Source organism: Eucyclogobius newberryi, unplaced genomic scaffold (assembly GCF_026437365.1).
Source record: "Eucyclogobius newberryi isolate DKJ021-1_F unplaced genomic scaffold, fEucNew1.0.hap1 SCAF_12, whole genome shotgun sequence".
Classification (NCBI taxonomy): domain Eukaryota; kingdom Metazoa; phylum Chordata; class Actinopteri; order Gobiiformes; family Gobiidae; genus Eucyclogobius; species Eucyclogobius newberryi.
In genome coordinates, this window is record NW_027315746.1 from 11,536,550 (window position 1) to 11,552,393 (window position 15,844).

Sequence of the window (15,844 nt, forward strand, 5' to 3'; positions counted from 1 at the left end):
CACCAGCACAACAGCTCAACACCAGAACAACACCAAAACAACAGCAGCACAACACCAGCACTACACCAGCACAACACCAGCACAACACCAAAACAACACCAAAACAACAGCAGCACAACACCAGCACAACACCAGCACAACACCAAAACAACACCAAAACAACACCAGCACTACACCAGCACAACACCAGCTCAACACCAGAACAACACCAGAACAACACCAGCACTACACCAGCACTACACCAGCACAACACCAGCACTACACCAGCACAACACAGCACTACACCAGCACTACACCAGCACAACACAGCACTACACCAGCACAACACCAGCACTACACCAGCACTACACCAGCACAACACCAGCACTACACCAGCACAACACCAGCACTACACCAGCACTACACCAGCACAACAACAGCACAACACCAGCACTACACCAGCACAACACCAGAACAACACCAAAACAACACCAGCACAACACCAGCTCAACACCAGCACAACACCAGAAAAACAATATATGTGTTTTATTTACATCCAGCTGTTTAAAAAAATGTCAGTCGTTACTTTTGCAGTCTTAGGAATATCTTATCTTATCTTATCTTACTTTCTGAACGACGGAGCTAAATTCCTGCTCGGGCTGAACGGCACCTTGTTAACGCTCCTCTCACCTCTGCTAATTACAGGACCCCTATTGGTGGGACAGCGGCCGAGCGGGAGCCAATCCCGGAGCGAGGACCAGCACGCCGCGGGCCCTCCATAGGCCTGTTTGTTTTTAATGATCCAGCGGCGCGCCTTAAAATGTTGGCCCGTCACAGTGTCCCGTACAGGGAGCCAAGAGCAGAGCAGGACGCCTCCTCCACAGCACCGGGGGCCCACATCAGGAAGAGTTACAGGTGAGACGGGGACAACTTACAGGACAAAGTTAAACTAGTTTGTGATGTGTTTGACCCGCGTTTAGAAAATTAAAGCCCGTGTGGAAAGTTGAAGTTGGAAATCGTTGTTTACACCTTTTTTAATTCATGTTGTCAGTCTCCAGCAACATGTTAAAACTCACTTTTGGCACATCGATACTGTGTTTGAAGAGTTTAATTGCAAAAACATCTCCATTTTGAAATGTATTTTTGCGATTACCAGCCTCTACAGATATTATCTTTGGAAATATTGTCAAGTGGATTTTTGAACCAGGATGGAATCATATTTTGTTGGCTGTAAAATACATCTGGCTTTTGAAAACGTTGCTGCACAAAGAACAAACTGCGATCCACCGATGACTTTACCACTTTGCACTTATCCGTTTTTGCAATTTGTAATTTTTTGTTTGCAATTTAAAGGCATTTGCTTGTTTAACCAGTATTATTTATGTATTAATTGCCAAAAATATTCATACATAACAAAACAAATTGGCAATATAATTTTGAATTTTTTCATAGTTTTTTCCCCTCTATTTATGTGTTTTATGGCATGGTTTAATTTAAAGATATTACTGAAAATAAATGTGCAAAATAATTTTCAGAAACAAGCCTTTTCATCCCAAAATGTAAGACGTATTTTTTCCCTGATTGAGATTTCTATGCAGGCTAATAGTAATACCTGTGTCACTCTCCTTTAGGCACCTAAACCCGGTGTTTGACGACCCGTGCAATTACCCAAGTCCTCGCTTTCACCGCGGCTCCGCTAATGAAGGAGTTTGTTCCAAGTCTCGTGGCAGCTCCTTTGTTACTTTGATATTCAGTTTTCAGTCCCTATTTGTCTCCGTGCTAATCCTTCAGAAGTACAAATGACTACGTGTCCTCAATCCTCCGCATTGTCCCCACAGCCTGTTCAATAAAGAGCTGTCTGTGCCGAGCTCTTTGTTCCCTGATTCTAGAGTGAGTTCCACATCCAAAGTGGGACTAAACCTGGAATTAAACCCAGAACTAAAACCTGGAATGGACCGGGACTAAGTCTAAATCGGGTCCACTCTGAGCTCAAAGCAGGAGCAAAGCAAGTGTGAATGCAGAAGAGAATAATGGAAATGGGCCCCAAAACCAGCTAGAATCAATCTGTAAAAGTTAAATTGTCTTGAATGTTTTTACTAATCGAGATTGATCAAATTAAAACTTTTCTTTTTCTTGTTTAAAGCTATTTCCTGCTGTTTTTTTCAGGCAAAAGGAGTGCAACAGCAACTTTATTAGTCTTTTTGTTATTATTGTTTCATTTCTTCTTCTTCTTCTTCTTCTTCTTCTTCTTCTTCTTCTTCTTCTTCTTCTTCTTCTTCTTCTTCTTCTTCTTCTTCTTCTTCTTCTTCTTCTTCTTCTTCTTCTTCTTCTTCCTCTTCCTCTTCCTCTTCCTCTTCTTCTTCTTCTTCTCCTTCCTCTTCTTCTTCTTCTTCTTCTTCTTCCTCTTCTTCGTCTTCTTCTAAAAGTGTAATTTCTCTTAATCCACTGTTACTTTCTTCAACCCATTTAAAATCACGTTAGTCGTTCTTTCTTCATTATTTCTGACACTATTTGCCAACGAAACAAACTAATCTTCATCGTTTTGAATCCTCTTTTGTTTTACAGGAGGCACAGAAGTAGAAAATGGCGCGACTCTCTACAACCCACACCATACTGCTCCTCGGGCTCGTTGTGTTGCCAGGTAAGGATTAAAACCATTAGCGCACAATTATCCATTTAAGTTAAGCCCGCATGTGTTATCTCAATAATAGTAATTAGGAACGGAGTGTGTAAGGGTCGTTGATAATGATTCCCCAAGGTTAGAGGTTGTTAGCAAACACCCACACGCCCGCTACATTCATTATATTTATGCAGTATAACGAGCGCTTTAACCTGCAGTCTGCATTATGAGGCAGAACAAAAACATCCACACAATTATACACAAACTATGCACAATTCTGCTCACATTTGTTAGCCTTTTCATGGTATAAATGTGGCACAGACTGACGCCAGCCCGGCCAACAGCTTGTTTAATATGAAATCAGGACCATCTTAAATGTAATTACTGTGTTTTTATGTATCTAAAAGGCGAGATTTAGTTTTTACCAGTCAATATGGAGTAAAAGATTGAAACTTAAGCCCCAACTCAGGCCTGTTCCTCCGCTTTTCCTTGCAACCATGTTGACAATTACATACATTGAGTAATAAACTTAACATAGGGCGCTTTTGGCAATGTTGTGTATACTGTATTTATATTTATCTCCTAAAAACCCTAGTTGTATTTCACTTCCATGAACAAAAATGACGGCTTAATTACACTGAGTTTCCTATAGAGGGAACAAATCGTGTCGAAAGACGCTTTCTCTTGCTTATTTAGCAGTTCCCGTTTGACTGATTGGTTAAAATGCAGCGTGTCGACGTGGAAACCGGTGTCCCCCCCTCCTGGCGTGCAGTTTTACAGTGCATCGGTTATGAGTTTGTGTGAGGGCCCCACTTTGTACTTTTACGAGTTTGGTTTAAACGGGCTCCCGTAGCTGCGGTTCAAAGCCCGGGTCTGTAACAGGAGTTTAATAAACAGGAAGTCAACTGCACCTGCTGAGAGAGCGAGAGGGAGAGGGAGAAGAGAGGAGGAGGAGGAGATGAAGAGAGGAGGAGAGAGGATATAGGATCATATATACGGTTACATAAGTTCACATACGCACCAACATTTTATTATCACCGTATTTTCCGAACTATAAGTCTCACCTTTTTTCATAGTTTTGGCCGTGGTGCGACTTATACCTATATTTATACTATACTTAAACTCACTTATACTCCGGAGCGACTTATCTGTGATATTATTTGTTATTTTCACACTTGCAACTGCATTTCATACTCCAGTGCAACTTATGTATGTTTTTTTCTTCTCTATTATGCATTTTTTGGCTGGTGCAACTTATACTCCAGTGAGACTTATATGTGTTTTTTTCTTCTCTATTATGCATTTTTTGGCTGGTGCGACTTATGCTCCAGTGCGACTTATTGTCCAGAAAATACGGTAACTGATATTGGACCGTTTACGATGATTTAAATGACACGCAAACGGCAAAATCTGAGTTATCGCGAAAAAACCTGGCAAAAGTCTGATTTTGAGCGCAGCCACTGTCGCCCACATAATAAAGAAATACAAATGGGAGACGGAAAGAGAGAGAGAAGGAGGTCTAACTGTGGTTTGTGTGTTTTGCAGAGCTCCTGAGGGCGGTGCCGCTCAACCAGCACCAAGAGGAACAAGGTGAGAGACGAGAAATGAATCATGTTTAATGTTTATCACGCAGAGCTCATTGCCTCTGAGTATTAAAAGATATCCTCATATATTTGCCTACATTTAGCAAATCAAAAGTGTTACAAAAAAGCTGTTTATTACGTTAACACACAGCTCAATTGTTTCGTTTGTGACTAATACATAAAGTGAACATAACTTAAGACAAATGCTAAAAGAAGTAGTGTTCTTAGTGCACTTTTGTACTACATTTGCAAAGATTTGTTATTATTTTCGTGCCGCTCCAGTTGGTGCACTTTTAAATGACAAATGTGTTGCGTTAAAAACCAGATGGGCCTCAAAAGCTTCTGTGTGAGATACTTGTGCGTCGCATATGGCGTTCAGCGAAGGAAGTAAATAATGGAGTTTTAAAACAGACAGAAATTCAAATCTTGTGATCGACCTGTACTTGTTTGATAGAACACAATAAGAACACAATAAGAACACAATAAGAACACCGCATTTTAAAGCACTTTTCTTTTATGTGTTGTAAACAATAAGCCTTTACCTGTGACTTTAACAAGACTCAGTGTGTTTGAATGTAATAAGCATCTTTTAGCTCCTGTCAGCACTCACACACACACTACACACTACACACAAGCACACACACACATACACACATACACACACACACACACACACACACATACACACATACACACACACACACAAGCACACACACACATACACACATACACACACACACACAAGCACACATACACACACGCTACACGCTCGCACACACTCCACACACACACACACACACACACACACTCGCACACACTACACACACACACACACACACTCGCACACGCTACAAACTCACACACACACACACACTCGCACACGTTCGCACACGCTACACGCTTGCACACGCTACACACACACACACACTCGCACACGCTCACACACACACACACACACGCTTGCACACACACACACACGCTTGCACACGCTACACACACACACACTCGCACACACTCGCACACACTACACACACACACACACTCGCACACACTACACACACACACACACTCGCACACGTTCGCACACGCTACACGCTTGCACACGCTACACACACACACACACACACTCGCACACGCTCGCACACACACACACACACACACACACACGCTTGCACACACACACACACGCTTGCACACGCTACACACACACACACACACACACACTCGCACACACTCGCACACACTACACACACACACACACTCGCACACGCTACAAACTCACACGCACACACACTCGCACACGCTCGCACACGCTACACACACACACTCGCACACGCTACACACTTGCACACGCTACACACACACACACACACACACTCGCACACACTCGCACACACTACACACACTCGCACACGCTCGCACACGCTACACACACACACACACACTCGCACACGCTACACGCTTGCACACGCTACACACACACACACACACACACGCAAACACACACACACACTCACACACGCAAACACACACACACACACACACACGCAAACACACACACGCCACGCGGCAAAGCTCTAAATTAGCATGTGGCTTTAAGTACACACTCTTTTACAGTCTTCCTTGTTTATTTTTACGGCCCATCTGGCCACATTAGTGATTCTCTCTCTCGCCCACTCCCTCCTCCTCCCCCCTCCTTCCTCTGTCCCCCTCTTGTCTTTTTTTCTTCTCTCCTCTCCTCCACCCTCCCTCCTCGTCCTCTTTTCACTTCTATCTTTTCCTCCCTCCTTCTTCCTCGACCCTCCATCCTCTTTCCTTCTCTCTTTTCCTCCTCCCTCCTCTTCCTCTGTCCTTTTCCCTTCTTCTCTCTCTCTTTCTCCCGCCCTCTCTCCCTTCCCCTCGCTCTCTCCTTAGTGTCTGAGGACGTGAAGGAGGACGCGATGTCTAACCTGAAGAAGTTGGTCCGCGAAAGGAGAAACGCCCCGGCCTTTCTGACCGTGCCTCATTACCAACGACTCCCCGACTTCTGGGGCTGGTACAAGTACTTCATGGACTCTCACAACCAGGAGGGAGTGAGTGCACTTTTATAATCACTCAACAAACAATGTGGGTCAAATGTGTCAAGAGTGAATACTTTAAGTCCCCATTTCAATGTCTGAATTCTAACCTTTCAAATTATGGTAAAAAGAAGGGATTTCACTGCGAGGAACGACCAATCATTTAAGATTTAGGATTGAAAGAAGATGAAATTAAATAGAACTTCATGTACTCTGAAGGACATTTACAAACAATGATGTATATCGCAGTATCAATATTGCTATTTTGGCTAACAATAAGCAATATTAAAACTAACTAAACATGACACAATAACATTAAAGTCCTCCATCTGACAGAATTTTACTGTATTCACACAAAAACACATTAAAAAAGGCTGTTTTTTCCCCTTTTTTTTTTCTTAATTAGCATGGCTTTACTATGGATTTTTTTCTCTTAAGGCATGTACATTTTTGTTTTAAAATAACTGAAATTATTGTGTCAAAAAGTACTAATAGAATGTACCAGCAGTATGGCAATAACTTCCAATACCGTGCAGCACTAGGACATCAATAGCCTTAAATATATTCTGACCATAGTGACCATAGTCAAGTAAAAACTCTACAATCAAATGTGTTGCCCCTCTCTCAAGTTTCTCTTTAAAAATAATAATAATAATGATAAAAAGGCAACATGCGTCACATTTTCAACATGAATGGAGGGTTTGTTATTCATCTGCTGTTTGCATAAAGAAACACTAGGCTGGACATAACGTTGATTCATGCACCAGAAGATTGCATTATTAAATTTACAAAACAAATACTGTTTGTTCTGAAAACTACAAGGTCAAGGTGACTGCGATGGATTCAAGCCTCTTACATTATTCAGGAGAATAGCCCAGTATTTAGCATAATGGACGATATCCTTTTATTTGAAGAGAGTAAAAATTGTACATTTCTTGAAAAAAAGAAAAGAAAGAAAGAAAGAAAAAATCTTTATGAAGACAAATTAAAGTTAAGGTCAAGGTTATTATAAAATGGTACCAAACATGACTTCTAATTGTGATTGATGTCATCCCTCTAGATTTGACCTGTAACTTGAAAATAGACGCACTCAATACTGTACTGTGGAGGTTTCCTGTCAACGCAATAATATCTCCATGGAGACAAGCGGGTTGCAGACCCTCCTCCAGAAAAAGGACTTGGTGCACCTTTAAAGTAGTTGTAGTAGTAGTATTTAGTAGTTTTTCCTTGCAGAGAAGGAAGGTCTAAATTGGCTTTTAGATGGATTTGAAAACACCCCGTCCAAATAATTTTGTCCCGGGGTACGGGGGCCGAAGCTACTCTTTATTCTCCGGACCACGGCTCAGCAGCAAATCAGAGCCAAGCACAGAAATTCTGTCGACCAATCAGCACGCGGCATGCACATTTTCACTTGTAAACTATAATGGCGGACTATTGTCAAATGTTTCCCGGCCCGATTTAATGATAATATTCCCTTTTTTTCTAAGATTTATTATTAAAATGTCCATCCCTGCCCTCGAAAATGCCCAATATGTTTCCCGTATGTCCAAAATACGGGAAGACTGGTCTCTATCCAAAAGCCTGTGTCTAAGGCAGCTCTAGTTACCCATTTGCATAAATCCTGTAAACGTTTGCTAATCTGCTTCGCTATTATTGACGAATGATTGTTTCATTGTTTGATTTTCTAACTTTCTGATGGTAAAATTGACAATTTCGAGAAGCCCTGCGAGGAAACTGGTGCAGTGATTATGAATTTGAATTGAATCCGTCTCTTTCTTTAGGTGGAGGACTTGGACCGCCTGTACCTGGCCTACCTGCAGAACAAGCACCGCGCCGAGGAGGGCCCCACCTTCAACCACTACCTGTCCCACCTGAGCGAGATCTACAAGAGCTGCGCCAACTCCGACGACCCCGAATGCATCGCCGAGTCCACCAGCAAACCCAAGGCCGGCGTGGTCATGCCCGCGCCCATCAAGTCCTCCGCCGTCCGCCTTTGCAACCCGTACATCGACCCATACTGCCTGTACCCCATGCTGCCACACGCCGCTGCCCCGGAGCCGGCACCCGAGCCCGCGCCCGCCCCCGTCAAAGCGCCCGCCCCCATCCTCACCCCTTTCCTCCCGATGCCGCTCAAATCCCACTTGGGCCACTACTACTACGCCCCCATCCTGGAGCCGTTTCTGAGCGGCGAACAAAGAGCGGAACTCCTGCGCATTTGCCACCCCGAAGATGTGGAGTGCCTTCAGTATCACCTGAGAGCGGCGTACGGTTACCGCCCCGCGCCAGGCCCGGCCCCGTCCTACTCGGCCCTCAAATGCGACCCCAAAGACCCCTACTGCATGCCACTCCTGGTCCAGAAGGCTCCCACCGGCTACTATCACCTCATGTACCCGGGATGCGACCCAAACGTCGACCCGCTCTGCGTGGTCAACGTTGCCGCCCCGCTCGCCTCAGACGCAGCCCCGAAGGAGCAGCATTGTAACCCGCTTTTTGATGCCGGCTGCAATCCGCTCACCGCCACCAAGCTGTCCGAGCTGAGCAAGCCCGTCCTGGAGTACCCCATGAAGGACGCCCCGGCCGATCCCGCCCCGGTCGCCGCCGCCGCCGCGTACAAAGGTGCCCCGCTGTCGTGCGACCCCCGCGTGGACCCCTACTGCCTCCTGACCGTGGCCGCCGCCCTGCGCAGACCCCACCCACAGATCCCCGAGCACCAGGTCTGAACCAGTTTCTCTTAATTCAGTAACACTCCTACACCTTTAGTTAGCCTGAATAAAGCATGAACATTATTTATTAATGCTGTTTGAGGTGTAGTTGGATTGGTCTTGTAGAATGCTTGCTGTACATAACAGTCAAACCAATCACCTTGAACAAATGGAGTTCATGTATGTTGTAAATATGTGGTAAACGACCTTCACACGTCATTGTCAACCAGCGTTAACATCTAAACCTTTCATACTATTAACTACTGTATTTTGCTGGTACACAACTGTTCTGGCCTCAGTAAAAGTGTTTCAGTTAAGGGTTAAAAATAATTATTTGATCGGTGTTAGAAATGTGTTAACATAAGGGAAAGAATAGAACCTGAAAAATAAATTAGATCAGCCATAAAACAGAGCTACAGGAAATAGCGGCCTCCGCCAAGGCATCGTCCACAAAGGTCATTGAACCATTTCACAACGATAAAGACGGCACTAAAACTAAAATACAATTTATTTCTGTTTTTATGGCTGAAGGTAGTATATCTTTGCTTTATTTTGATATTTGATATTGTGCAGAAGTTTTTAATTGAAAAATTCTGAATGCAAATGAATGTCTCTTTCTCTTTCTACTAAATAATGAGTAGATTTGGGAGGATTACAAGTAGAGACGGACAATATTGACAAAAAGGAATATATATATCTTAATATTTGTTTGCAATCTTGATCACAATATTTCAACAGTGCATCAGGAATGTGCTAAAATGTGCCTGTAATTGTCTTGATTGAGTCAAGTATTGCACAAAATGTAAATGGCCCATACAACACCCCGCAAAAGGGCAGAAATATCACTTTATACCCTTGATTGGGCGATTACACTCGATGTTTCCTTATATTTTCGCCGTACAATATTCTAATTTTGTATATTTCAAACAGCAATTGCGACATTACTTCTAACGTGAGACAAACGAAACAAACAAAACCGTTGTATTCTTCAGTTAGTTCGCTTCAAATGAACCACACACACACTTGATCTTCTGAACGTGAGACTGCCTCCGTCTGACTCTTGTCCATGTGTCTGGGTGTATTGCAGAAGTAACTCCATTTCTTGTGGTGATTGGAATGACATACATTGATATACGTCTATTTGAACCCCCCCCCAACCGCTCACCACCAACCATCAACCACCCACCCAGGTCCGCTACCAGCTGGGCGTCCCGGGCAAGACCAAGGAGGGCCACGACTGCTACGTCCATTACGACAAAGACTGCACGCCCCTGGGCGCCAAGGCCAAAGGCGATCTGCGGGCCGCTCCCAAACCGGCGTGCCACCCGTTCGATCCAAACTGCGGCAAGTTCGTCGTCCCTCCCGGCGCCGCCACCAAAACCATCAAAGACGGCATCATGTTCCCCAACCCGCACTGCGACCCCGAGTACGACTACAACTGCCGCCTGCGGAGAGTCGAGTCCGCCCCTCAAGCCGACGGTCCCGCCTCCGAAGCCGAGGGTCCCGCCCCATTGGCTGAGGAGAAAGCGGCCGCGGACGAGCTGATGAAAGAGGACGCCAGCCCGCCGCGATTTGATGATTTTCTGAAAGATTTAATGAGCAAAAAGCAATAGAAATGTTGGAATTTTCTTTGTTTTTGCGGGTGTAGTAATATAGTTCTCATTTTGATTAACAAAAAGTAAGGAACGCGTCAGGTTTAAGCAAAATGGACCCGACCTCTGGTAACGGCACGGGCAATAGAAGTGTATCAAATGATGTGAATTAAAATGCATATGTAATTAGGTTTGTAGAAGTTAGTCTGTATAGAGTCTTAGTCGTAGAAGGTGTAGTGGTGGGAGTAGACGGTTGTACATTTGTAGTTTCCATTAAGGGGTTTTCTATGTATTATTTGTGTATTTAATGTTGGTTTTCCACTGTTTAATGACACTTTTAACCTTTAGCGTTTTGTGTGTGTTTTCCAAAGTTTTAATTAATAATAAACATTCCTTTTATCTGAGTCTGTAAGGGTTATTAAATGGCTTTGGGGTGAATTTAAAGGTTCAATTATTCAGATGGCGAATTCATTAAATATAATCCCTGCTTTATAATGAGCTAATTTAATTTCATATGTAGTTTATTATTCTTTATTTGTAGCGGCTCTATATTTGTAGCGGTCACTTGGGCTTTTGGAGGTGGAGCTGTTTGTTTGGCCCTGTGTGTGTGTCTTTCCTCGAGGGTCCAGTTTCCTTAACATGCACAATAACAACAGAAACACATTATATTTAAAGGCCAATAGAACACAGATAAACAGTAAGCAGCCATTAATTACATGCTTAAGGAACCGTAACGTCTTGAGGTGATTAGCAACAGTCCTAATTCTTCATCACTCTGAATGGTGATTTACGAAAAAAAACACAACATTTTGCCAAATTAGTCCCCTTTGCTTCATTATGTTACGGACAAGCAGCATCATAAATCTATGTTAGCTTTTCACCTCCATCATCTAAAGGCTATTGATTAAACACAAGCTTGTTTTCCCATCTATTTGTCAATGTTTGTGGTGTGGAACACCTTTGGACAGCACATTTCCTCCCTCCTGGTTGTGAAAGGTTATGTTTGATGGATGTTTCTGTGGGCCAGTCCTGCCGTACGCTGGTTTTCAATAAGCAGCTTCTCTTCCTTCAGCCCTCTGCGTCCTGCACGGCATCACTGACAGCTTTAAAGGCCCAGTAATAAGTAGCTATCGACACCAAATGGGCCCAAAGTATGTCCATAATTGTAGTGGTCCTAAAATGGATGCAAGTTTGGTCAGGTTTAGGTATTTGGATCTGCTGAGAAAATGAATAGATTTGTGTTGATGCTGGACATAAGATAAGATAAGATATTCCTTTATTGTCCACACATGGGGAAATTTCATTGTTGCAACGCAGTAGATACAGAAGGAAAGGACAAATAACTTATAGGAAGTTTCAACAAAACACTCTTAATAGAAGAACTCTTATAAACAAAACAAAAAACTCTTATTAACAAAACTCCTCTCATATCTTTATAGGGAATGGAGGAAAAAAAAGAACAAAAAGATAAAGATAAAAATAAAATAATAATAAGATAAAATAATAAAATAAAGTAAAGTTAAAATAGCTAGCATGAGACTAAAAATACTAATGGTAAGTAAGTAAACAAAACAAAACACTCTTATTTACATCAGTTGTATGCACATGAATATGGACATGGGGGATATTTAAAGTTTCAGTAGAGTTGATACAGGTTTGTTGAAATACTTTTTGTGTAGTGGTGTCTACCATGGGAAAGTTATTTATTTATGATTCCAATACTTTTTAAGGTCACAGGTGTAGACACATAATCCATAGCTTAGACAATATTTGGACTTCTTTATTTATTTGTATTTTTGAGTGGCAGTGCATATTAATGAACATAACAGTGTAAATATGCCAGAACGTTCCATCTGTAGTCCCTGGCAAGTCAGGACAGAACATATAACACATACACAGCACACGTATTCAATGTGAATGACAGCATTTAGTCATCGAGATATTATATTGTTATTTTGGAGATTAGAATATCAAGTATATTGTCTGACATCAAAACAATGAAAAATTACCTCAAAAAGAGACAAAAACATCTTGTATAATCACTCAAAACAAGGGCATAAAGTGCTTCATTTTATGTTCCATTCACATTTTGAGCCTTGAACCTGGAGAAAGACTTTCACAGGCACATTTTGGCACATTTCTGTTGCATTGTTAAACATCATGATTTGAAACTGTACAGAAAATGTTGAGATCATATTTTTTGGTGAATATTCCCTACACTCTATCTATATATTTGTATTATCACTTCACATAGGGCCTAAACACACTGCACTGAACGTCTCCATGGCACCAGCTCTGTGTTTTTCTACAGGAAAAGCCCATCAAACTCCTCCATGTGCGTTTAGACACTTATAATCACCTGAAGAGGCTTGTATTTACCGCAAGAGCAAATTTTCAAGAGTAAAATTGAAAGCACACATTTACAGTCTTTCTGAACCTGGGCTCCTTCAAACGTCATGAGTGTCATTCAGTGTCATGAGTTCGAATCCCTTCTCTCTCATCCCCCATTTCATGCTCACCTTTCCTGTCTAATAAAGCCTTCGAGCCAAACAATTCTAAAAAAAAAAAGATAAGAAAATAAGATAAGATAAGATAAAATGGGCAATAATGTCATTTTTTGCCATTAAATCCACTTGTCAACTTTAATTCAAGCAAGGATTTTATCAAGACGTTACAGTGGCAGCAGCACCTGAATTTACCGTTTGTTTTTCTCTCTGGAGCCGAGATCCAACAGAGCACGGAGAGTTTAGATCAATTTCACGCCGGTATGCAGAATAATTGGTTTGTATTTGAAACATTTTGATTTGAGGATAAGTGGCTTTCAGCTTGTCACAGCACAATGCTCTTGGTTAGTCCGCTGCTTTTCTCTAAGGCTTCATAATTATTCAACAAGCAGTGAATTCATCTGGGTTTGAAAATTGCAATCTTTTTTTTTCTGTTCGCTTTACACAGAAAGTCTAAAGAAGATTGACTAAACATTTGAAAATTAGGTTATTACATTGAAAAATAGAAACAAAAATTGAAATGGTAATACATTGTCAATACATCTGCCTGTTGTGTTGTATTAAAGGGGATGTATACCTAATGTCTTCATGTAGTAAAGTAACATTTGTTTTGCTCTAGTACAGATAAATTGTAAAAGCAGCTCGCTTAGGGTCAAAATGTGTGCTGTTTGCATGTAATTATAAAGCGTTTTTTGTCGGCTGCAAACCAGGAAGTAACACTGACGCTCTGGTAGCATGCTAGGTTTTGTTAGCAGTGGCTCCACTCTGGCCTCTGAAACTTCTGTAACACGCTTATGCTCAACGCAGGGAATAAGGTTTAAATTAGGTTAAAAATAAACAAGTTTTGTCAATCACACCAATCTGAACTCAGAGAATAACGCAGTGACCAGACTAGTATCGATCTGTAAGATATTATAAAGAGATATTGTGGATATTCCTGGTAAAGTAAGGTTAGGTTTAGGTTTAGAAACATCTAAGTTTATGACTTTGGAACAGTTTGCTAAGCAGAAAATAATGTGTAAAATCGGGTACAGTGTCAGAAAGGCCATAAGCACAGACTATTTGCCGCCTTTTCCAGTCTGTTTTTGCTCAGCTTTATTGTCCATTGCCACCACTGTACGAATGAGGAATAAATAAACAATGGACCAAAGGGTTATATCAAGAAATTAGACCTAGACTTTCAAAGTGTATTGATCCAGTATGGAAATTATGCTCAATAATTCAACAAAAATACAAAAAAGCATTGAAAACACATCTAATAAAGTAGTTAAAATGTCAAGCAAAAATAGGCAAATATTTTTCATACGTATCTGATTTTTTAGCACATTCTGACTCAATACAGTTCCATTGTTTCCATGGCTCCGATGTCAAAGGGAGTTGTTATTGTAGTCCCGGACCACTGCAGGGGCCCGGGGCACACAGACTCCCCTCAGAGAGCAGCAGACACAGGCCTGGTGGCTCGCGCTGCTTCACTCCAGAGACATTTACTCCAATAAATACAACTTTTAGACTTTTACAACAGAACAAGTGGACCGAAAGTGAAGTCAGAAGCTGTTTAAGCCAAGGTTGTGTGCTCTTTTAGACAATCTCCATGGAGACAAGTAGAAAAGACTACTACTACTTCGATCAATATAATTTAAAAATGATTTCTTTTGAGCATTACGTTCTAACTTTACAGCGTATTGCCTCGGAGCATGACTTTGTGGGGGTTTGACTCCGCTCCATGCCTCGCAGTTGCACCTATTTCTGCGGCTCCCTGTCCTACCTCCACAATAGCTGTCAATGAAGAACGCCTGGAGTAAAATACGTAGAAATATGAAGACTGACAGGAGCCGAAGAAGTGGGGGAACGGTTTGACGGGCGCACAGGTGCAGCGAGGGGCAGAGGATCATGATATACTAGCCCTGATTCAACCATTGTTATTCAGCGGGCAAACATCCAGCTACAGCCGGCCGTTTTAAGCTGACTTGCTGGAAATGTTACGCGCTAACTCTTGGCCTTGGCGTGTGGGGAAAGGGGGGAGAACTGCGCGGCACTATGGGAGTTGGAGTCAGCAGAAGTTTGGGGTAATGCTGACTACGGAGAGCGTCCAGAGAACACTATCATTGGCCCCAATCAGAGCTGTGCTACACGAATGGCAATAAGGTGAAAGTGGGTCAACTGAAATTAGCGGCTTGTATTTGTTTGGGATTCGTTGGCGTCGAGTTGACTATTGTGGGTCATTAAAATGTAAGTAAATGTAACTGTCGTGTGTTTTTCACCACTGAGATCAAAGAGCCACTGCAGACTGTCTTTATCACTGTCATTTGACTTTAAAACCATGTACCTTGGATGTAAAACTCCAACAAGGGAAAAGATAGATGGATACCAGTGGAATGTGAACTTTTGGCTCCAGCAAAAAAAAGAAAAGAAGAAGCAATAACACGGAGATGGTTGACGGTGACAGAGCCGACTGTCAAGGACATTTTTAAAAGGAGAGACTAACGTTTGCAGTGAACCTGAAAATTGACACATTTGCGAGACATTGGATGGACTGACTTCCTTTCTTTTCTCTTTTACCTTTCTTGCTTTCGAGCGCTCTGTGGAAATGGTCTGGATGCCATTTCTCTGTCATTCTGCCTCAAGGCGGTTTTGGACTGAATAGGTATAAAAAGCTAAATAAATATCCATTAAGAAAATACTTTAAACAGTCTCTATGCTAATTTTGTATGGTAATTATTTGGTCTGTAAACTCATAAATATGTATTATGTAATCTCTTGTCTCCATGGAGTCTTTTTATGTATCAAACCTGCAAATCCTGTAATTT

The 15,844-nt window shown here is 42.1% G+C and overlaps 1 protein-coding gene across 2 annotated transcripts; it reads left to right on the forward strand.

Annotated features, from left to right (window-relative positions):
- Positions 1–715: 715 nt before the first annotated feature.
- On the forward strand, positions 716–10,642 carry and2 (actinodin2). 2 transcript variants are annotated; one of them, XM_072440800.1, is made up of 6 exons: positions 716–894; positions 2,545–2,620; positions 4,145–4,189; positions 6,097–6,254; positions 8,021–8,953; positions 10,132–10,642. In XM_072440800.1, the coding sequence occupies exons 2-6, from the start codon at positions 2,563–2,565 to the stop codon at positions 10,552–10,554; spliced, it is 1,617 nt and encodes a 538-aa protein (XP_072296901.1). In that variant the 5' UTR covers positions 716–894; positions 2,545–2,562; the 3' UTR covers positions 10,555–10,642. The 2 variants fall into 2 exon arrangements, with proteins under 2 accessions (XP_072296901.1, XP_072296902.1); XM_072440801.1 differs by having other exon boundaries at positions 717–894; positions 10,029–10,194.
- The last annotated feature ends 5,202 nt before the right edge of the window (positions 10,643–15,844 follow it).